The following is a 24,903-nucleotide window of genomic DNA, read 5'->3' as shown; positions in this document are numbered from 1 at the left end:
TTTAACCTCAATAGAAAGAGACACAACTCAACTCAAAGTTAAATTTTATTTGCAAAGCACATTTAAAACAACCCTCAGTTCACCAAAATGCTGCATAACATGAACATAATCAAGTGCCAGCAACATAAATATAAGTAAGTAAACAACAGAAATCAACAATAACGGTTAAAGGGATAGTTCAACATGTTGGCAAATTGGTCCTGTGAGAGTAAAATGGTCTCGAAGTCTCTGAAGTAGCAACGACAACACAAGTTCATCCACATTTTCAAGTTTGATTCTCACAAAGAAGAGATATAAATGAGTTAGATGAGTCTGACCACTATGTTACCATGGAAACGTCCTGGCAGACTACTAGCCTGGTGCAGTTTTTCAGGATGAACCAGTGTTACAGAGTAAATCACCGCCTTTTTCCTTCGAAAGTCTTGTTTTTTTTTTTACTGCTGATCTCTGATCATGCATTTGTGATGGATACTTAAAGGGATAATTCAACATTTTGACAAATTGGTCCATTGCCATAATGCCTATAGTCTTAGCAGTAGGTTCGTTACCTTTTAATTGTCGTTGCAAGCTATTTTTAGAACGGCGGAGCAGAGCCGTGAGCTGCTCAGAGCTACGCTACGGAGGCTCATTATGGGATTTCTTGGTTTCCCTCATCAAACTCATCAAATACACAATCCAACAACTCCACAACGCTCTGGTGGACAAGTTGTGACCTGCACATTCACCACGCTATGAGATAATAACACAACGTTACCAGACAGAGTTGTTTTAGAGGTAAATTCATGCAAAACCGCTGATGCGTGTTCCCGTCTGGGGCAGTTACTGCATTTGCCTCGAAAACAACTCTCTCTCTTACCCTTCTGTTATTGTGTATCTAATGATTCTTTATACGTGTTTGTTTATATACTGTATATTTCCACTCCTCTGGTACCTTCAGAGTTTTAGTTAATTTTAGTTTTTCTCTCTTTTTAATGATCTTCAGCCTTTACACCTGTGTCTTCCCCTGTAGACTGCATTGTATTTTTCTTGAAAATGCAACAAATAAACTGTTTAAAAAAAAGTAATAATGAGAAAGATACAGCATGATCCCTGTTAAATCTATTGAAGTTTCAACGTTCTTTGCTTTTATTACACCTGGGATTATGAATTTTGATCATATGAAACACATCTTTGTGTTGGAGAACAATAAAATCAAGGACTAAACTGAGGTTTGACATTTTCACACATGACAAAATAATTGGACAAAACATTTAGAAGCTAAAGTCCAAACCCCACAGTATATTTCTGCAGCTCCGTCCTGCAGAGCCACAGCTGTTACACAATAGGATAAAGTTTTGTGTTTCCCTCATGTAGGAGACACGATGAGTCTGAGTCATAGAGAAACAGTGAAGTAGCAGCACTAGTGTTGGTGTTACTCGTGTTAGCACCACTCACCGAGTTCAGTGTCTCTGATGCCCATGTAGCTCTCCAGGAGGTCGTCCACTTTCTTCACGGCCTTCTCCTCGAACTCTGTTGGCTGGAAACACACAAACAAGTCGGCTCAGCGCTTCAGTTCAGTTGATGGTTAATTGTTTTGTCTTCCTGTTTATCTTCTGACAAAACATTTTCACCATCAATTAGGTCATCAGCCGGTTTCCTATTTTCCCAGATTTCAATTGTAAAGGGGGAAAATAGGACGTTCACATCACGGTATGTGTTGTTTGGTTTGGTTTGGTTTGGTTTGGTTTATTAAGATCCCCATTAGCTTTTACAAAGCAGCAGCTATTCTTCCTGCGGTCTTTCATTTTCATAAGTGACAATACAAACCAACTATAAACAACACCTGCTTGATACATAAAAAACAAAAACACGTACTTAATACATACAAATACACACAAAACACCCAAGACGACACCAAACATCAAAGTTACAAGCTCCTACATTGAATCATTACAAAACATTTACTGTAGATGCCATGACCCAAAACTGAAAACAAATATTTACGACAGACCAAATTTGAACAAATGGTCATGTATCGAGTTAAATAATAATCTTTTAATTTGAGAGGGGTCTGGCTGCAGACCTCCACTGTGAGGCCACCTCCACTGTGGGGACGGAAGTTGATTCGAAGCTTTTCAAAATAAAAGCGAATAAACCGGAAGCATGTATTTGTAAAGTTTTTTAACATGAAGAATAGGAAAAAGTGGTCAATAATGGCAGGGTTTCCTCTACATGCCACGGCAAAATAAAAGCCGCCACACCTTCAGAATGATGATTTTTTTTTATTTTTTTATTTTTTTATGTTAAAACAATGTAAAGCAGTGTTTCCACAACCAGTTACAATTTCCTACTTTGCACCCCTTTCCACTACACAGTTACAACTTTCCTCATTAAAAACGAAACTTATCAACGAGCGCGTTATACCATTAACGACTCTGTGGCGGCGGGGGACGAGCGCTTCTCCCCTCAACTGTGTGTGTGTTCATCTCTCGCGCTCTGTTTCGATTAATAAACACAAATATGCTACAAACGTACACACATTGGCCTCACGTGTTTGTCATTCCCGGTGTTTTATTTTGAAAATTGACCGGATTCTCTCGTGTGTCTTTCACGGAGGAAACACTGAATGGACAAACGCTGGGCTTAATATATGAATAAAATTAAAACTAAATTGGCTATACCGTGTGTGTGTGTGTGTGTGTGTGTGTAACGGAGGTCCGCGGGTGGTTAACGGTACTTGAGTTAAACTCACTAACCCTTAAAAGCGAGTATACCAGGAGGAACATATATTTTCTAGTTTCCCATATGACCATACTTTATTTCTTGGGGCTTAATAATGTAAATATGATTTATGTGTTCAATCAACTTCCGTCCCCACAGTGGAGGTCTGCAAGGAAGCGCCCTGACAGTGGAGGTCTGCAGCCAGACGCTCTTGTTTAATTTTGTTTTAAAATTTACCATATTTCTTTGTTGTATAACATAATTAGGAAGGGCTTTCCACTCCCTCATAGCTCTATATAATACTGTATTGAGATAGTGTCCTGGGTAAAATAAAATAACCTCTAACAGCATGTTGTGTCGTGTCGTGTTTATTTTGCCTCATCTGTGTGTGTTTCCTTCCTCTTCATGGACTCAACTCAACAGATCCACAATGGAGAATGGTCAGAGTGCAACAATTTGAATGAATGAATGAACGCCCGTGTTACCCAGAAACACCCAGAGAGATTTACTACGTACCTCGTCCTCCACAGTAGCTGGGCCTTTGGAGCGAAGCCTCAGCGTCCCCCTCCCTGTGCCGATCTTGTTGTCGCTGGCAGGTTTGGAGCCTTTCGACCTGGGCTCAAGCATTTCTATCAATCAAAAATAATAATTTCATTGTGATTAAACAGGGTTCCTACAGCTTAAGCCAAGTTAAATTTAAGACTTTTTAAGACTTTTTTAAAGCCACTTGAAATGAAATTTAAGACCGACTTCACAATAAACACAAATGCAGAAAAAAAACACCACATCAATTACATAGGGTTATAGGGACAATTTTACCCACTTCCAAGGTAAAGTGACTGCTACATGAACATTGGATTGTGTCTCTTTCCAGCTGTCCTTTCAAAATAAATGCATAAAAAGTCCGGAAAAAAAAAAAACACTGACTCGGGAGCTGGTGGCGGAGAGAAATTTAGCGTTGACGGCCGCCACTAACTTCTCTATGTCGAAATGTTACCAATTATTTTGAGATTTGAGACAAATTACAATCATAAAATCCCACTGTTAACATCTTTAAGACCTTTGAAAAATTGATTTAAGACATTTTAATGCCAATTAAGGCCTTGTTTTTAGATTAATGAATTCAATGCCTTTTAAGACTTTTTAAGGATCCATAAGAACCCTGATAAACACAAACATGATGATGATGATGATGATGTGATTCTTGTTTGGTTTTGTAGCAAACAAACATCTTGTGAATACGATCTGTGTTCATGATGATGCAGCCGTAATCATAACAGGTTTCATCACAACAGCGTCCAGTTGCTCTGCTGACTCATCATCAACGAACATAAACATGACAGCGACCCGACAGAAACATGTTAATGCTGAGTCAGCGTTGGTGTCGCCTACACTCTTCTCTCTCTCTCTAACTCCGTCCTTAGTCCAGTCATTTTATGAGAAAAGGTTAAACAAATTGCAACAGAAGCAAACTCATCTGATTTTGTATCCTCAGCATGTCCTGAGTGAGGGAAAAAAAGCCCCGAAGAATCCCATTAGGGGAAAGTTTCGAAAAACACCCAAACATATCCCATTAGGCATATAAAAAAAATGTTCACGTGAATAGGGTAACATTTTTAACCTTTAGATATCTCCATGAAAATTACTGAGTTGATTACTTACATTAAGACAAACAAAAAATGTATTACAAGTTTTTTGAAATTCTTTGTTAACATGAGCAAATTTGCATAAATTTGCATAAATCCCACCGTTTTGACGGCACATGTATATATGAAGTTGCTGTGGTGGTACCAACATGAAAATTGGAATGAGTTGACTCCATCGGTCAATCGACAAGTTGACCACTTTAAATTTCAAGATGACTGCAATTTTTCAAGACAGTCACATCCTTAGTAGAGCAGGTATGACATGCTCCGTCTCGATTAATGCTCATGGGCCTAAATTGGTTCCATTCCTTAAGTTTTTTAACTGTAATATCATATTACAGTCAAAAAATGTCTTGTTCAATCTTGTTAACATATTATATGTTAACAAGATTGCACAAGACATTTTCACCTGCTCTACCCTATGTTTAGATCAGGTGTTGTATGTATGCAAATTAGCCATACGTAATTGGATTATGCACTGTTGGCTCATGTCATACCTGCTCTACTAAGGATGTGGCTGTCTTGAAAAATTGCAGTCATCTTGAAATTTAAAGTGGTCAACTTGTTGGTTGACCGATGGAGTCAACTCATTCCAATTTCCATGCCGGTACCACCACAGCAACTTCATATACACATGTGCCGTCAAAACGGTGGAATTTATGCAAATTTATACAAATGTATGCAAATTTGCTCATGTTAACAAAGACTTTCAAAAAACTTGTAATACATTTTTTGTTTGTCTTAATGTAAGTAATCAACTCAGTAATTTTCATGGAGATATCTAAAGGTTAAAAATTTTACCCTATTCACGTGAAATTTTTTTTTTGTATAAATGGGATATGTTTTGGGATAACTTTCCCCTAATGGGATTCTTCGGGGCTTTTTTTCCCTCACTCAGGACATGCTGAGGATACAAAATCAGTTGAGTTTGCTTCTGTTGCAATTTGTTTAACGTTGACCCCTTTTTTTGGCTTAAAATTACTGGACTACTGCGTCTCACTCACCGAAGGCCTTCATGGGCTCCACCAGTTTGAGGGTGAAGGGTCGGTCTCGGGGAAGATCTTTGAGCATGCGCGCGACCTCGTAATGCCGCGTCCCGACGATGTTGCGTCCGTTGATGCACTCGACGTGGTCGCCCACGCAGATCACCTTCACCCCGTCCACGACGCTGCCCTCTTTGATGCGCTGCAGGAAAACAAGACGTCGTCAGTCATCATGACATGAATATATGGTAACACATATTCACCATTAACTAGGTGCTTATTAATATGCATATAAGTAGCTTACTAGCTCCTTATTAGTCATTATTAAGCACGTATTAACACCTTATTCTCAGGGCCGTTGCTAGGAATTCTGGTCCCCTTAAAGAATACTAAAGTGGGCCCCTCCCTCTAACTTTTCCAGTTTTTTTTTTCTTAGACTACGTATGTATTATCATGTATTATTTAGCCTACTTTGTTTTGATGCTAATGCAGCATTACACTGCAAAAACTCAAGTATCTTACCAAGAATATTTGTCTTATTTCTGGTCAAAATGTAATTTCTAGTCAAAACAAATATCATTATATTTAAAATAAGACACATCATATTAAAAGTAGCTTGTTTTTAGACACTTTTTACTCCTTTCAAGCATATTTTCACTTGGAATAAGTAGAAAAAATCTGATAATGGAACAAGTTTTTCTTCCTTATTACAAGCACAAAAACATGCTTTCACTGGCAGATTTTTCTACTTATTTCAAGTGAAAATTTGTTTGAAACAGTGAAAATGATCTAAAAACAAGTTAATTTTTAGGTTATGAGTCTTATTTTAAGTGGAAAGAGATTAGCTTTGGCTAGAAATGAGACATTTGGACAAGAAATAAGACAAATATTCTTGGAAAGATGTTGAGTTTTTACAGTGTACTATGAGTATTAGTCAGGGTCTTACGCAGAATAAATCAGTCATACAAAGATTAGACTACTGGGGTTTTTTATGGGCCCCACTGGGCGCTGGGCCCCTAGAATTATCATCACCCTTCTCCCCTATACAACGGCCCTGCTTATTCTACATATTCTACCTCTATTACACCATGAATTAAGATTTTTCCTGATATTAACTCCTAATTATCGCTTATTCATTGTAAATTAATGCATTGTTGTTTCTGAATAATGGTGTGGATAACCAGTGGGTTATTATTGGGGCCTTGTACAGGGGCAGTAGCACAAGAACAGTAATTCTTCCTTATCACTCTGAATTAGTATAGCATTAATGCATTAATTTACAATGAATAAGCGATAATTAGGAGTTAATATCAGGAAAAATATTAATTCATGGTGTAATAGAGGTAGAATAAGGCTATGTAGAATAAGGTGTTAATACGTGCTTAATAATTACTAATAAGGAGCTAGTAAGCTACTTACAGTATATGCATATTAATAAGCACCTAGTTAATGGTAAATATGTGTTCCCTAATCTAAAGTGTTACCGAATATATATATAGAATTAAAAAGACAGCGAAAGTGTAAAGAGCTACATAAAAAAAGAGGTCAGTTTGAGGTTTGTTGTTTCTTTCCAGGCGCACAGAGATCAAAACAAGAGAGCGAACAAACAAGTGTGTGTGTGTGAGTGTGTATTAGCCAATATAATCTTTTTTTTTTCTTGTTTGTAAGTCCACTGCTGTGAAACCGCTCGACTCAGCAGAACACAAGATAATATATTATTATTAAATAAGCTTCAACAGAGAGCTCAGATAAGATTTATTTGTTGGATGGGACATGAAAAGCTTTCTTTTCTTTCTTTTTTTTTTTAAAGATATTTTGTGGGCATTTTTGGCATTAATTAATAGGATAGTATATTATATTATTATATTAGTATGAATTGATAGATAGGGAAGTGGGGAGAGAGACTGTGGGAATGACACACAGTCCAGATCAGCACAGTCCAATCAGGAATTGATCCGGTGATCACTGCAACATGGGACTCGCTCTTAACCACTCGACCAACGAGCACCCCATTAAAGCTTTTTTTCTAAAAAAAAAAAAAAAGCACACAATTGTGATGCAAATGCAGCTCAGGAACATCTGCACCACAGACTGAACGGCCGGGGGGGGGGTATAATATAAAATAAATTCATTAAAATAGTTCATTTCAATACATTTTCTTTTTTTTCCCAGTTCGAGATGGAAACTGCACCTATAAATGCTTCATGTACTGTCCTATATTATGTTATGTTATGTTTATTTTATTTGATATGGACATCACAAATACATTGAGACTGTTCCAGTGGACAGACCAGATGCTTTGCTTGAGTGTGTTCAGCACAAGTGCTAATTTTCAACACCAGTCCATAGGCGGCTAATCTAAAAATACAGAACATAAATCAACAGTATAAGATAAAACCAAGTGCATGACACTACATCATGACAGTAGCAGACTAAAAAATACAGAGCACAAGATCAACGAGAGGAGATTGAGCGAACAGAAATCATGATCCTAACAGTAAAAATAGTAACACTGAAAACGTCCATATTTATACATGTGAGCATTGTTGTTTTGCTTTTAATCCTCTGTTAAAGGAGTTTGTGTCAGTCTCCAGTTTCAGGTGAGTGGGTAAAGTGTTCCATAGGTTAACTAACCCCTTTTATTGAGAAGGCAGACTGTCCAAATGATGTTGTACACTTGGGAACAATGCAGTCGCCATTGTGGGAGGCTCGTGTGTTTACTCGGCTTGAGCTACAGCGTCTTTTTATCAGTGCAGAAAACAGGGCTGATACACAGTTATGAAGACATTTAAAAACGAGTCTGATATTACAGTAAATTATAAAGTTTTCAAATGCAATTTTGCCCTATAATCATATTTGGTCAATTTTGTGGAGCAGGAGCAGCTGTAAAACGGTGTAAATGTGTAAATGAGACGCTGCATGAAGCTGGATGTTCATGCAGCTAAAGCTACAGAAACTTCACTTTCCAGACATTCAACATTCGGTTTAACCCACTCAGGGATGCGGCATCTTTGTCATTTCTCACTTCATTCAACAGCATCACAGCCCTGACCTGAGGCTTTGTTGTTGTTGTGTGTGTGTCTGTGTGTGTGTGTGTGTGTGTGTGTGTGTGTGTGTGTGTGTGTGTGTGTGTGTGTGTGTGTGTGTGTGTGTGTGTGTGTGTGTGTGTGTGTCAGGTTGTCAGGATGCAGTGCAGCCTCAGAGTCACATGATGGCACATGTGAGCAGTTTGTCATTTGTTGCTGCACCATAACAAACCCCCCCCACACACACACACACACACAACACCTTTGCACTCTGGTAACCCGTGATAAGCAGCAGCAGCACTCATCGTTATCGTAGATTTATTTATATTTCTAACTAAATTATTCCAATAATGAGTTGCACCACTGCTGATAAAACATTAATGGTGCGGCAGCAGTGCAGGTCAGTTCGTGGCCACATCAAATATTTAAAATGGGTGATTTTCACTGTGTGGCACCATTGTTGGTGCCAGACGGAGCCGAGTGTGGAGCTGCTGATCTCCTGGGATCAGAGCGGATGAATGGATAGAAACATTTTTATTGATGAGGGAGTTTCTGAGAAGAATGAATCAACTGGATGGAGCTGATAATGACTGAGTAAACTAAACCGCTCTCTCTACAGCTGTGGTGACTCTTCAATGCATCCAGCAGGGCCAGACCTACACACACTGTTTTTGCACTTATAGGCAGGGTCGGCTCTAGGACTTTGGTGGCCCCCTAAACAAGATTTTTGTTTGTGGCCCTGCACTCTAAGCGCAAACACCAAATCACTGGTTAAAACTGAATACAGACGTGTTTATGCCCTCTGAGGTTTGAGGCCATTTTCTCGACTTTTACATACTTTCTTAAATTTATCTTTTTAAGATACTTGCAGATGTAACAATACTCAAGTGTTTTATGTCTAAATATTAGAACCTCCGCTGTAAGCACACTGAGGCCAATTTGTCCTAGAACACTGTAGAAAGAAATAATTTAGGCCAAATGCTGGAAATTAGAGGTCTGCTTTTTGAAAAATTTCAAATCCCTTGTGAAAACACACCTTCAGTCATGAGAATGAACTGTTTTGGTGCTTGAAATAGGATATGAATACAGTAATAGATAAGTGTAGAAAACAAGTCTAAAATGAAATTTTGTAAGATTGCTTTTTGAGCACAAATGTTGTCATTCTGCCGTTCTATTTTCACCAAATGTCTCAAATGTGAGATAAAAGAAGCTGAATATTGACTTCAAATTACATAAAGCTCATAGCGTGCACGTGCAGACCTCAGGATGTTTAAATGACTTGACGAACCCCGGTACCTTTCTGATCATGTGGCCCCCCACCTAACGGCTGTGGCCCTAAACAACCGCATACAGTGTTTATGCCAGGGGCCGGCCCTGGTTATAGGAACACAGCACCTTTCTTTTATTTATTTCTTTATTTATTAGTTTATTTGAAAAGGGGCATCAATAAAACATTGTAAAAAACAAAAGTAAATGTACCCGAGTTAGCTAAAAGGCTAATTTTCATCTGTAGTTTCTACCTGATAAAAACTTATTTACAAGATATTATCAAATTAGTAAAAAGAACAAGAAGGACACTGAGTGTTGCTGACTTCTTGTTCTTTTTAAATCGTTTGCCGAGCACCTCCAGACTTTTTTTCTTCTTTTGTGTGCGCGCTCTTCCTTCTCCTTTGATTATCAAATTAGTGCCAATGTTAATAGTTGTACTGTCCTTTTTATACTTACATTTATATTTCTTCATTTTTTATTTTTTGCACTGCCTTTCTTTCTTTCTTTCTTTCTTTCTTTCTTTCTTTCTTTCTTTCTTTCTTTCTTTCTTTCTTTCTTTCTTTCTTAGTTTTTGTTCTGTTGTTTGTTGTGGCTGCTTTGACATTTCAATTTCCCCCCAGGGATTAATAAAGTTTTTCTGATCTGATCTGATCTGATCTGAACACATCACAGGAAGGATGAATCTTTTGCTATCCTGTGTTAATTTGCACCAAAACTTCAGTCGAACATCTTGTGAAATCCAAACCACAAAACCACAACCAAATTAGCTTCTTCCCTTTCTTTCTTTGTCTCTTTCGTTGAGATCATGTCCCCTCTCTCTGTCCTCCTCACCTTTATGAAAGCGTAGCCCGCTCCGTTGTCGGTGATGGTGAGGCCGAGGGCGTCCTCAGATTTGTAAACTTCTACTTCCTTCTTGAGCCCCTTGATGTGGGCGAAGATGAAGTCCTCCAGGCCGATCTGGCCCCCCAGCAGCTTCTCCATGTCGATCTTGTGGGTGTTCAGGGTGCAGAACAGGATCTAGCAGATGCACACACACAGACAGGACGTTAACAGATATGAAAGAGAAAAGACAAAACACCTCGGATGATCTGCTATCTTTTAGAAATTAGAAATTAGAAATACTTTATTTAAAGCAGAAGTAAGCGATCTGGTGGTTTTGGCTAATGCTGCGTTCCAGGCAGGCTTTTGAAACCGTAAATTACAGCTTCAAGTCACGACTTACGACTTTGTAGCGTTCCAGGCAACCCACTCGTGTTTCTCCGACCTGTTTTACCTGTGAAAGTCACTATAACGGCCACTCGTAACTTCTGACCAGTGAACTCGTACCAGATCGAACTGGTACCACTTCACAGGTCGGAAAAACACGAGTTACGGGCTGCCTTGAACGCACCATAACGTCTTGTCAGCCGATGGAGTTAGCAGCCCCCGCCCTCGTCATGGATCTATTGGTCCTCGTCCCTACGTCACCACATTCACGCGCATCCCTTGGCTGCACACACAGAGAGGACTGCCCCTTTATGCCGTTCTCTCTCCTCATTGGATAAAACTTGTAGGATACGAGAAAAGTTTTCTCCTCGGCTCAGAGCAGAGCAGAGTGACTGACAGACCCGTGTTACAGACCAAACACTCTATAGAAGTGATTGCTGTCGGAAGATACAACTATTTAAGACTTATATTAACACAAAAATATCGCTTACTTCTGCTTTAATCCCCGAGGGGAAATTCAAAATGTCACAGAGCAGCAGCAAGACAACACAGACAACAACACAGATCACAAACACTGAGTAAAAATACATGAAGACATAAAAACACATAGCGTACTAAAACCCAGAATAAAAAAAGAAATCAATATATGAATACGAGATGCGTGTAGAAGGTTAAAAAGTTAAGAAGTTAAAGAAGTGCTGGGTCCAGGATGCTTATGGTGACTGAATTAATTAATCAGATTGAGGAGTTGTACAGCTGTATTGCAGTGGGTATGAATGAATGTTTATATCGCTCTCTTGAGCAGCGGGGGAGTCTGTATCTGTGACTGAAAGTACTTTTAAGACTGTCCAGTGTTTTATGGAAGGGGATGGGTGGTGGTGGTGTTGTCAGTTTTAAACACAATCAAAAGAAGAAAAAGAAGAATGTGTTTTCAGTCTCGGTGTGAAAACGAAGCCGGATTCAAAAATAAGTGCTGCGTCACGGAGCTAAATGCAGGAATCATCTGGGAGCTCTGTCTTGATTGCAACAGGCTAAGTTATGCAGTTATGTGCAGGGTGTCACCCGTCTGTTTGTTTTTTTGTTTTTAGCCGGGGGGGGGGGGGGGGTTGACCTTTGCTGCTGTGCCAGAAATGCAGAAATCTGGCTTCACACCTTTGCGGCTGCCGCGGCCGTCCGTCTTCTTTCTTGGCAGGTCACGGGAGAAGGAAATGCGATCGGCCAGAACAGAACTCGATACACGACAAGAAGCCAGATTTACCACCAGCACTTTAAAACAGACAGAGGGGACGACGAGGGTGAAACCCAGGACGAAGAGGAGGAGGAGACTGGGCTGGCTGTGAATCATTTATTCAGCTCCAACTCACCTGGACAGAACAGTTACACCACATTAACAGGACGTTTACAAGCTCCACTTTAACTGTCATTTATCAAACGTGCGACTCAGATAAAATCTACTCAGATATGCACATGATGATGAGGATGTAAACAACACAAGTCATGCATCCCTCTTCTAATTGTGTGAAATCTGTTGAAATGTGTTTTTTTAATTGTATTATTTTGCATGGATGTCTGCTTATGACACAACTAAATATTTACATTTATGTTTGGATATGATACAGTTTGCTTAAATTAATTACCCCCAATTTCCAGTTAATTCCCATAAATTCCCAATAATTCCCATACATTTCCATGATTCGCATTAATTTCCATAATTCCCATGGAAGGGTTAGCAATTTGGATTATTTCCAAAATTCCCCAGATTAACTTCCCATGGAAAGTTTCTGGAAATTTACTGGAAATTTTCCACCCCTTTGCAACCCTAGCACTGTCCCATTCAAACAAACAAATAAAGTAAAAGTAACTGTGAGTCCAGCTTCCTAGAAAGGGGCTTGGAGAAAATACCGAGCCAGGATTATTACTGTATGTAGCTGTCTGACTTCCGGGTGCAGGAGGGATTGGATCGTGCTGCTTCACCAGGAGGACGATGACCTTTGTGCACCAATCAGTCACTCCGTCCGGCTGGCTGCGATCGAGGGGACTGCCTTGTTTGGGAGGGCGGAGGGGGGGCTTTTTATTTTTTCCTGGCGCTGTTTACGGACACACAGTAAGTAGGCCTCATGCGTTGCCTTGGGATACCAGACTAATAAAGAATGGGATTATAATGGAGAGAGAGGAGGCCACTGCAGGAGGAGGAGGAGGAGGAGGAGGAGGGAGAAACTGGAGGACAGAGGATGGAGAGGGAGAGGGAGAGGAGGAGAGGAGGAGAGGAGGAGAGGGGGTTGTACTACTGTAGCTGCACTGATGCCGCTCTCTTCCTTTCTTTTTCCCATAACAGACCCTACAAAAAGTAGAAAGGTCGCGCACATCCAAAAAGGTGCTGGCCTCAAAAACAAGCTCCCTTTATGTGCTTTTTTTTGCGATTTAGTTTAAATTATGGAGTTCTTTGTATTTTGACATATTACTGTATATTGCAGGGGTTCTCAACTAGTCTCACTCTGGGACCCACATTTTCCCATGGTCATTAAGTCGCGACCCACTTTTAAGGAATTCAAACCAAGATTTTTTTTTTTTAAAGCTTTTAAAAACTCATTTTGCATGTACGGAAGTGAATAAAAAAATATCAAACTGCACAAAATGGAGACCAACAAAACGATATATTTGACTTCTAATTAGGGCTGTCAGAGTTAACGCGTTAATCGCGATGAGATTAATTAAAAAAATTAACGCGATTAAATTTTTTAATCGCGGTTAATCGCGGCCCATTTTGTCCTCTGTCTGCTGGACTGGAGGACTGGAGTGTGGGACCTCCAGTCCAGTAGGTGGCGGTAAGGCACCTTCAAGTTGGTTGCTACACAAATATACACAGTCTAACATATATCCACAGCTCCATCCATTGATTTTTTGACGGCTTTGTTGTCAACAAATGCAAGTGGCGATGTATTGATTTTTTGACGGCTTCTGTTGTCAACAAATGCACATGGCCAGGCAGAGGTGTAGCAACTAACAGGCAATTTCCACTGGATGCAATTCGTTTCAATTCTGTGTGAGTTTCATGCATCATGCATCATGATTAGGTAGGCCTGCTAGGTCTGGTCTAAAAGTTGTTTGTCTAGAGATTATAACACTTTGGAGTGTTGAAAGTCCAAAGCGCCATATATAATATTTTTAATAGAGATTAATCGCGAGTTAACTATGGAAAAAATGCGATTAATCGCGATTAGAAAAATTAATCGTTTGACAGCCCTACTTCTAATGCATCTCTGCATTCAGAGCATGTTCACAAAAGTGAATAAATATCAAATTGCACAAAATAAAGACCCACAAAACAAAACAAGATTCACTGCATTCAGGCCACATTAATAAGAAACTGATATCTTTGCATTCAGAGCAAATAATAAGAAAGTGAGGAGGACCATTACAACTGCATGTGTTCACGTGTCTCGTGCCTTTCAATATAAGTTATTTTTCAAAATAAAAGACATGTCCAACATCAGATGTGCATTAAATATTCTTTACTTTTTTGACCAGCTGTCTGCGACCCATCCAGAACGGGTCCGCGACCCACTTTTGGGTCCCGACCCACCAGTTGAGAAACACTGGTATATTGTATATGTGTATATTTTCTATGTCCTTTTCTACTTTTCTACTTGCCACAGGGCTTTTACTGGTGATATAATATTTCCCTGATCATGTGACTCATCATGTGACCCAAAAACGTGGCGTCCTGTATGTATGTATGAGTTAGTCTGAAGAAGAGCAGTAGCCTACACTCGAAACGTTGCTGATATTGTTGGATGACGTTGTGCTAAATAAAATCACATAAAGGGAGCTTAAGTGTGCGGTCTCCTCTTTTGTTTTTCCATAATAACAGACCCTCCCTCCCTTCCTCCCTTCCTCCCTCCCCACACCAACACCTCCAGGCCAGGGCATTACCCAGGAGTGAGTGGGAGTAACAGCAGTGGACGCCTACACCCGGTTTCCAAGGCGGCCGACTGCATTAAGCCGCTTCTCTTCTCTGCAACTCAGCTCTCAGCTCTCCTCTCTTCTCCTCTCTTCTCCTCCTGCTGGGCCGACAGCCACAGCGCGTTCACACAGCCGGCCGGGTGTAGCCAACACACACACACACACACAGACAGACTACTACACCTCCCACTGACGACAACAACACACACTGAACGAAAAACTGATTAGCTACGACACAGACAAGGGCAAGTGAGAGGAGAGGCTCTGCAATCTGTTCAGCAGCATCACCGGTGGCAGAGCTGCAGCTCACGGGTCAGAGCTTCAGAAGGACAAACACAAACACAAACACACGACATGAATGTAAATAAATAAGTTGAGTATATAGAGCCGATTAGGGATGTCATCACGATTATAAATTTTCTTGGTACGATTATTGTCAGAGAAATAATCACGGTGTTACGATTATCACGATTATTATGCATTAATTAATTTCACAACACTATGAATGTGTAAAAAAATCAAATATAGTCAAAATATAATTACAACACTCACTGTTTACACAAAATATTTCAAGTATCTATTACTGTATGACCAATTCTTAATCCACAGGGGAAACATTTGAAATATTCAGGTCATAAATTGTCATCTATACCAAATGTTTGCGTTTATTTTAATCGTTTTTTGTTTTGTTTTGCTTTATGTTTTTATTATAAATGACACGCTAACATTTAAATTCCTACCAATTCAATGTTACATTAGTTAAATGGACCACCAGTATCTGTGCATTTAACTTTATTTTTGCGCCACATCTGCCAATAACGTTCCAACATGAAATTTTTGTGAAAGTGACGGTATTTAGGAATCTTTACGATCAATTAATTAATTGATTAATTGTGCAAACAAGTAATCGTGACATCCCTAGAGCCGATTATTATGAAGGTTTAACAAATTGATCGTCTGTTTAAGTAAGAGAAAAGTATTAGGTAACACTTTTATTTAGCTACAGGCCGCTAATTATGTGATAATGTCAGGATTTAGCCAAGAAATAATAATTAATTGTGTCATAATGTCTAGAAATAGCCTAGAAATAATGGTCAATTTCATAGTAATGTTGAGAAATACTGTATTGCCAAGAAATAACGATTGATTGTGTAGAAATAGCCCAGAAATATTGGTCACTGGCAGGACTTAGTGGAGAAAAATTCTGGCCTTTCCCAAAAAATTCAAAGCATGAAAAACATATGTGATCTTTTGTCTTTATGTAAAACATGAAATTTCTATGAAATTGACCGTTATTTCTCGGCTATTTCTTGACATTACTACACAATGAATTGATATTTCTTGGCTATTTCTTGAAATTATCAATTAGCAACCTGTAAAGAAAAGGGTTACCTAATACTTTTCTCTCACTTAAACAGACGATCAATTTGTTCAACCCTCATAAAAAGTATTACATTTTATCAATTATAACGTCACACACTGAATGAGGGAGGAAACTGTCTACACTGTAATTAAATTTACCAACTCCACTGATGAGGAGATGTGATATATTATTAATATATTAGGACTCAGCAGGTGACCATGTGGTTTATCACATCAAACATCAAACGTTTGCTCCACATTAACTTATCAAAGCTCAGAGGTGGACGGAGCAAAACACACCGACTTCTGAGCCACATATTTACATCAATATTTCTACACTTTTTAACAAATAACACGTGACTACAGATTAGTATTGCATATAGTATATCAACAACTAACATCCTCCATGAGGATTACTCCCAATTTAGACACTTTAAAGAAGCTATTTGTTAAGTTTTCTGTGCAGGTGTAGCTATGTGGTTGTTGCTTGACTTTGTAATCCAAGAGGCGATGATGATGATACACCTCTAGTCTGAGCAACGCTGATTCTTCAGGGCAGATTTGAGTTGATGCTGAGTCGCTATCGGAAAGTGATGACACAGGCCGGGGCTGGATGATGATTAGCATGCTAACAGAGGGCCTGTTTGGGAAATGCCATTGAATAAATTTCAATAAAATGAATTTGACTATCTTAACTTTTTAATCTCATATATTTTATATTCTTTTATCTATTCCAGTTTTGTTCTCTTTAAGCTTTGTTTACTTTTACATCTGATCATTTTGAGCTGTTATCACATAATAATGAATGTTCTCTATTGATTATAACTTTTCACTATAATTTTTCATCCTGCTCTGTGTTTTTCTTTCCTTTTTTTTCTTACGGAGTTGGGCTTACACATTTAGTTGTGCTAGTGTGCACAATGACACTTAAATGACAGGCTGCACTTGTCAAGTATGTCCCGATAGCTTCTAAATACTGTATCCCTGCCTGCACGCTTGGCCACTTAATACATGCTTGCACACTATATGCAAATGTACGTTGCACCAGCAAAACGTCACCAAAGGTGTGTGCGTAACCAAGCGTACTATAGGTGAGTAAAGGACTGACGTTTGATGCCAACTTGCAAAGTTTCTTCTACACTGTTCAGTAAACAGCTGTAAATGCTAACACGGGCTTTGCAGCAATAGCAAAACTTCTAAATAGGTCATTTAAAGCAGGGAAGGAAGAGGTGGAGACCAACAACAGAGCTAAAAGGAGGTGAATATTGGATTTATTTTACACAGAATCGTAATGAATATAAATAAAAGACGATAATGTTCCTTTGTGTGCTGCTCATCATATTAACCCACTGGCCGAACAGTCAGTTACTGCAGGTTTATGAGGACTTTATCTTTAATGGAGTGTATTTTTGCATTGTGGCCTAATTTACAATGCGTTTACATGTACGTAAGCAAAATGATCTGAATACTTCCTGTTAGCGTAACACTGGTAAAGGAGTGAGTGTTGTTAACCTTATCTTTGCAAAACCAATTCCCTGGAGAAAACCAGTCGTTTTCTGATTTTAAAGCATCACTCTTTATTTTAAAATAATCATTTTGATCTCACCACAATGTGAGAATTTGATGCTGCTTGTTCTCATTTAACATAACATAACATAACATAACACTACGTTACATTCATCTTACACAATGAACTTTAGCTCTGTAAAACTATGATAAACAGCTTTAGTGATTTAGTTATGAATCTAAAAAAAATAATTAACAGATTAGTCAATAATTACCAGACTCATTGCAACCCTACTCAAATTCCTAAGCAGTATTATTATTATTTTTTTTAACTAATACTTTCTCACTGCACCAGAGCACAAAGCTACAAAACCACTCGGCTGCAATTACAGATCTGATCCCTCCAGGAAGGTGCAAGTAGTTCAGCAGCTCTGAAAAATAATTTGCAGCTCAAACAAAATGAAAGTGATTTGTCAAGCAGGCGATATTATTTATACGTACACATATATATATATATTATATTATTATGCAATATTACAATCATACAGGTTCTTCAGCTAAATCTGAGAACACATTGATCTGCCTCTGTGTATGTGTGTGTGTGCATGTGTGTGTAGGTAGGCACCAGGTGAAGGTAGATAATTAGAGTGAATTGAAGCAGCGGTGACTAAAAACTCGGGAAACCTGTTTCTTTGGCAACTGAACTGCTTGTCCATTTACAGCCTCTTCAACTGCTCTTTTTTTAAATGTCAGAAAAGAAAGAGGGTTGGACGGATTCAACACAATATCACACCGGGAGGAGCACAGAGAGACAGACGCTCTGCAAAACAATGATTTCCCCCCACTCCTACTCGTTTCATCTGCTGCTGGGTGTTTCAGCAGGTGACAGGTGCAGTGCTGCTGATGTCAGCGGTGTGTGTTGTGGCGTGACTGACTTTTTAAACAGGAAATCAGTATCACATTCATCAGCGTTTAAAACCCGAGTAATCATTTACCTAAGTGCGGATGTGAGGCTTCGTGGAATGACAGTTGAGTAAAGGTGAGACAGAGAAGAACGGGCTTATTGTGAACTATAGGGGATAATCTTTATCCACACACACACACACAGGTCAGAGCTCAGAGCTACGCTACCGAGGCTCATTATGGGATTTCTTGGTTTCCCTCATCAAATATACACAATCCAACAACTCCACAACGCTCTGGTGGACAAGTTGTGACCTGCACATTCACCACGCTATGAGATAATAACACAACGTTACACAGCAGAGTTGTTTTAGAGGTAAATTCATGCAAAACCGCTGATGTGCGTTTCCATCGGGGGCAGTTTTTCGGCTAAAACAACTCTGTCTCGTAACGTTGTGTTATTATCTCATAACGTGGTGAATGTGCAGGTCACAACTTGTCCACCAGAGCGTTTTGGAGTTGTTGGATTGTGTATATTTGATGAGGGAAACCAAGAAATCCCATGAGCCTCCGTAGCGTAGCTCTGAGCAGCTCACAGCTCTGCTCCGCCGTTCTAAAAATAGCTTGCAACGACAATTAAAAGGTAACGAACCTATACTGCTAAGACTATAGGGATTATGGCAATGGACCAATTTGTCAAAATGTTGAATTATCCCTTTAAGTATCCATCGCAAATGCATGATCAGAGATCAGCAGTAAAAAAAACCAAGACTTTCGAAGGAAAAAGGCGGTGATTTACTCTGTAACACTGGTTTATCCTGAAAAACTGCACCAGGCTAGTCTGCCAGGACGTTTCCATGGTAACATAGTGGTCAGACTCATCTAACTCATTTATATCTCTACCGTTTTACTCTCACAGCAGACGATCAGATTAGTTTTCTTGTTTGTCTCTAACCATCTTATCGACCCACGGAGAAAACAACGTAAAAAAACTGAAATCACTCGGCTGTTGTTGCTGTTGTTGTTGTTCATTGGGCCGTGGTGCCGTGGCAACGCTTTCCTCTGCATCACTGCTGGTAAACAACCACTTAAATCACTATAAAACCAGTTGCAGTCCAGTCAGCAATGAACACACACACACACACACACACACCTGGGGTCTGTTTCTGCTGCTGCTTCACACATTTGTATCTTGCAGCCGCCGGGTTTTTTTGCAAACAGGGAAAGTTGATTCTCAATTTCTCTCATCACATGTGTAATAAGTGCAATTACCAGTAAATACATGTTCTGAAATCATGCTGCAGGACACTTTCACAGCATGTTATTAGGCGCTAATGTAATATAACACTGGCTTAACACTCTGGCTTGTACACACAAGACAATAAGTGACTCATCTCGGGTAATAAAAAAAAAATCATTGAGATAATGGTTAAAAAAAAAAAATCAAATGAAATAATTTGGTCCAATAGTTTTTCTACCAAGTAGGAATATGCCACTATACTGTAGAAACAATAAACCTGGGAAACCACAGGGGTCCTTTTTGATAAAACAAAATAATCAACTAATCAACTGACAAATTAATGATGAGAAAATATTTAATTGACTCGATTTACTGGCAAAACTAACGACATTTAATATCTGAATACTGTCAAAAGAATTTAACATCTCCATGGAAACCTGTGATGGACATTTTTTTTTAGACTTTAACGAAACAATAAATCAGGAAATTCATATGAATAATAAGCTAATTATGAGATTTGTTGTTGTTTCCATCTGTAAAATGACAAAAGGCTGAATTATAATATTGTCCTGTATCAACTCACAGCGGAAAATTGAGATATTTTTTTATTATCACCTCTTTAAAAGTTACGTTCATGATTCTCAAGAAATCTTTTAACTATAAACAAACAAAATGAACGACTTAGGTCCCCGTGTATTACGTGTTATCTCATGTTATGTAACTTCCAACATCAACGTCAGCCATAAATTCTACCTTTACAAAGAGACAATGACGTTGAATGACTCTGGCTTTGGTTGACACAGTTAAGGCGGTATTATTATTAACTGCACATTTATTACAGGTTATTACAACCATGAGGAGGGAGTAATATTTACACTCTATTCACTAATTCAGGTCAGTAGAGTCCAGCTGAATTAACACATCTTTAAAAACTTCATTATAAACTATGTAACAGGTGGACGAGCCATCACACTGAACTGCATTAGATTGTATAGGTTTATATCTATTTTACAATACAAACATTAAAGGATACTTCTAGGCTTGGTTTGTGTCTTTGAAGACGTTTTGCCCCTTATCCAAGTGGCTTCATCAGTTCGTGTACACTAGACCAGTGGTTCTCAACTGGTGGGTCAGGACCCAAAAGTGGGTCTAGACCCGTTCTGGATGGGTCGCGGACAGCTGGTCAAAAAAGTAAATAATATTTAATGCACACCTGATGTTGGACATGTCTTTTATTTTGAAAAATAACTTATATTGAAAGGCACGAGACACGTGAACACATGCAGTTGTAATGGTCCTCCTCACTTTCTTATTATTTGCTCCATTTGCTCTGAATGCAAAGATATTACTTTCTTATTAACGTGGCCTGAATGCAGTGAATCTTGTTCTGTTTTGTGGGTTTTATTTTGTACAATTTGATATTTATTCACTTTTGTGAACATGCTCTGAATGCAGAGATGCATTAGAAGTCAAATATATTGTTTTGTTGGTCTTCATTTTGTGCAGTTTGATATTTTTTTATTCACTTCCGTACATGCAGTTGTCATGGTCCTCCTCAGTTTCATTCATGTGCTCTGAAATGCACTTTGCTCAATAAAGAGCAAAATGAGTTTTTAAAGGCTTAAAAAAAAAAATATTGGTTTGAATTCTATAAAAGTGGGTCGCGACTTAATGACCATGGGAAAGTGTGGGTCCCAGAATGAGACTAGTTGAGAACCCCTGCACTAGACTAGTTAGTCTGAAATAAATAAAGCATATTGTTAATGAAAAAAGTACAATAGATATTAGACCGTAGCTCAATAACTGTATGTTTAACACTTTTTTCTGCTCTTACAGAGACGACAAAGTGATAAAGCTGCAGTGTGTGACAGTAAACAGCAGTGTGTGTGGCCTCAGGCGTAGTTTCACCTGACCCTTTGCTTTGCCTGCTACTTATTTACTCCATCGAGGAAGTGGGCGCAGGAGCTCAGCTAATACAACCGGCCGGCTCAAGCTCCAACAAATGAGATTGTTTCTCCTAATCCCCCCGCCCCCCCCCCCACCCCCGATTAAAAAAAAAATGTCTGGCAGCAGCGACATGGAGGCGCAAACCGGCCTGAAAACCTGCAAAACAAAAACAAGACGTGTGTGTGTGTTGCGTATGTGTGTGTGGCTTGTTAGCACGACCGCAGCCCAGATATTATTCAAACTGTAGGCAAATGGGCGTGCGCTTTCTGTGAGCGGCGAGCAGGTGAACAAGAGGCAAAGTGACTGCAGAGCCACACCTTACGTATAAACAACTCTTGGAGCCGTGGAGAGACAATAACCAGACTTTGACCTGAGCCGAGAGAGAGAGACAGCACATAAAAACCCTGCAGCACCGTGCACGAGTGTCTCCTGGGTTTACATGACTCATGTGCATCTATCTGATAGATAGAGATCTCATTGGGCTCTTACCATAACAATCCTATATTATCTCTTTTAGTATCTTTTAATGCAAGTCTCTATCATGCACGTTCAAAGGACTGACTCACACTGCAGGTTTCCTCTGTTAACACTGAATTTATAAAGTTCAGTTTTTCTTATACTGTTGCACCTGCAACCTGGAACAATCTGCAAAACCATCTGAAACTTACCACACTTCTATCATTAGGACAATTTAAATCCATAACTGCATCTTATTTCACCTCCAGCTGCTCCTGTTTTTAACTCTAGACTTCTCTGTTTTCAATTTTTATCTTTTACTTTTTGGTATTTCGGATATGTTTTGTGTTTTGTCTTGTCCTAAAATGTTTTGTGTTTTGTCTCGGCTATATTGTAAATGAGGTTGCTCCAAGTCCTCAATATATTTCCGAGTTTAAATAAAAGTTGTAATAATAATATTAATACTAATAATAATCTGTGCTCTTTCTTTATTATTCTTTATTATTTCCCCTCAGACAAATTCCTCTCCATCAGCTTTGCTTCCTAAATAAAGCGGCCGGCCTGGAGTTTTTCTGAGGTCTGCTGTCTAATTAGGGAGCACAACAATAGACCCTCAGTTAGACCGAGACACGCTTCTTTGACTCAAAGCGATGTCTTGTTTGGGAGGAAATATGTGACCTCTCAGAAGCGAGGAAGACAACGCCATCGTTAATTACATAATTCCTATCAGGCTCAGCCAAGTGCTCATGAAGCATCAGCGTCAACAACAGAGCCGCTGGTTTTTACAAACAACACAGTCATTGGTTTTTTTCTTTTTTTTCCCCCTGAGAGAAATAAAGAGAGATAGAGAGACTGTTTCATTTACAGGAGAAGAGACGACTGAGCTGCTGCAGATTAAAGTGTTAATGATCTGTATTTACACAGAGTCAGGCAGTGTCAGGTTTAAAACGCTCTTGCTCTGCTCGGCTGCATCGTCCACGATTAATAATAAGAAAAAAACAGCTGCTTTTGACAAGTCGTCTCACTTAATTCACCACAGTTTGTATAAACAAAGTGACAGAATAAAACACAAGTGAGAATCCAGCAAACTAAAGCCACGGCCTGGTGAAGCGTGTGAGGAAATATTTTGATCACTTAGTATGTGTATATGAAGAAAGAGGAATCCAGCCTGTGAATTTCATGCTTGTTCCTATTTAGATACTAACAATGTTTTAGATGTTATAGATGTTAGATGTTAAAAGGTATGTTTACCTTGTATCTTTTGTACATCTTATTTATATTAGATTCTGTTTCTGATCTTACTTCAATAAACGACGTACATCTTTAACAGCTTTAACTGTCTTTTCATTTTAAATTAGACTTCATAGAGTTTATAAGCAATTGGAAATGATTGACAAAGTTTCATGACTGTAGTGTACGCACAAAAGTTTGTCCAGATGTAAAACACCTGTTAAAGTAAACAGTCTCAGCTGCAGCAGGTGTGTCCAGGCAGGGCCACGTTTCAGCCATGATGATAATACATAGGCCTGTCACAAATATTACATAATCGCCTTGTTACTGCCAATTATTTGAGCTGATCGCTATAATTTTGCATAATGATTAAAAATGTTTACATTTTCTTCATCTGTATAAACAGCTGGAACAGAAATGTCACACTTAGGCACTTAATTTCTGACATTAACATGGATTTAGTTGCAAAGCCAATAAATGGCTCTTCTTCCTCTTCTTCATAAGATATATGTTTAGGCTTATACTACAATAGTGGAATAAAATGATCATAAAGATACAATGAAATCATTAATTTGCAATTAATTTGCTTGGCAATTAATTTTCAACTGATATTTCATGATGGTGACAGCCTACATACACAATAATAAACCTTTGGCAGGTTCTCTGATGCATAAAAATATTTGGGTTACATGTTTTTCCACTGTTTTTCTTCTAAAATCCTGTTTCAAAAGACACATGTGATGCTTGCTCTACAACTGGGACTATCTCTACGTCATAAAGATCAAAGTCTGGATGCAACAGCAGTCAGGTATTTGTCTTTTCAGCATATTATAAACTGATTGCATTTGACGGTTAAATTGTAAAAACATCTCTACAGCAGCGCTGCGGAAAACCAAACAAGTCAGTCAGTGACACGGAAATAGCTGCAGGCAAACCTTTCCACAAAGGACTGCACTGGACTGCACTGGTCAATAAAATAAACTGAAACTGACCTTTACCTTAAAACTGTGATATGATCAATATATATAAATAAAAAACCTCATTACGCATGACAGGAAAGACGCTTTTCCTGTAATGTTGTTTGCTTTTCTTTTGTTTTTCACCTGATAATAGCTCTAAAATAATTAAAGTTATAGACATTTCTGCTCCTGTCTGATCGAGGTCACACCCAGTCGGCGTGGACGCAGCAGCCAGACGGGCACCACGCCGCGGCTGGATGGTGTTTATGGAGGGAGGAGGCCCCCGCTCCTCTGGGACGAGGCCTGGCTGCGGCTGGGACGGGTTATCTGGTTGGATTGGAGGCTGAGGCTGAGCCGGACGCGAGGGACTTCCTGTTGAGTCCGACACTTAACGTTATAGCACATCACACTCCCTCGGTCTTTGTCTCTCTGCAGAAATATTTGTGCCATATTTCACACACACCAGCAGCAAAAGGATGCAATGCATACATGATCTTAACTTGTTTA

At 39.1% G+C, this 24,903-nt stretch overlaps 1 protein-coding gene across 1 annotated transcript in view; it reads right to left on the bottom strand.

Annotated features, from left to right (window-relative positions):
• The window catches only part of gipc2 (GIPC PDZ domain containing family, member 2), a 29,427-nt gene that overhangs the window by 1,561 nt on the left and 2,963 nt on the right, over window positions 1–24,903 (bottom strand). Inside the window, exons 2-5 of the mRNA XM_085806116.1 lie at window positions 10,456–10,641; window positions 5,351–5,531; window positions 3,217–3,329; window positions 1,435–1,516 (exon numbers count right to left, since the gene is read on the bottom strand). Of these exons, the coding sequence (XP_085662242.1) occupies window positions 1,435–1,516; window positions 3,217–3,329; window positions 5,351–5,531; window positions 10,456–10,641 (562 nt within the window). The remainder of the gene's footprint in view (window positions 1–1,434; window positions 1,517–3,216; window positions 3,330–5,350; window positions 5,532–10,455; window positions 10,642–24,903) is intronic.

The sequence above is a fragment of the Trachurus japonicus genome, chromosome 17, assembly GCF_045865225.1.
Source record: "Trachurus japonicus isolate A0001 chromosome 17, Traja_1.0".
Taxonomy (NCBI): Eukaryota; Metazoa; Chordata; class Actinopteri; order Carangiformes; family Carangidae; genus Trachurus; species Trachurus japonicus.
Note: the sequence above shows the minus strand (reverse complement) of the source record. Positions and strands in the feature narration are given on the sequence as shown.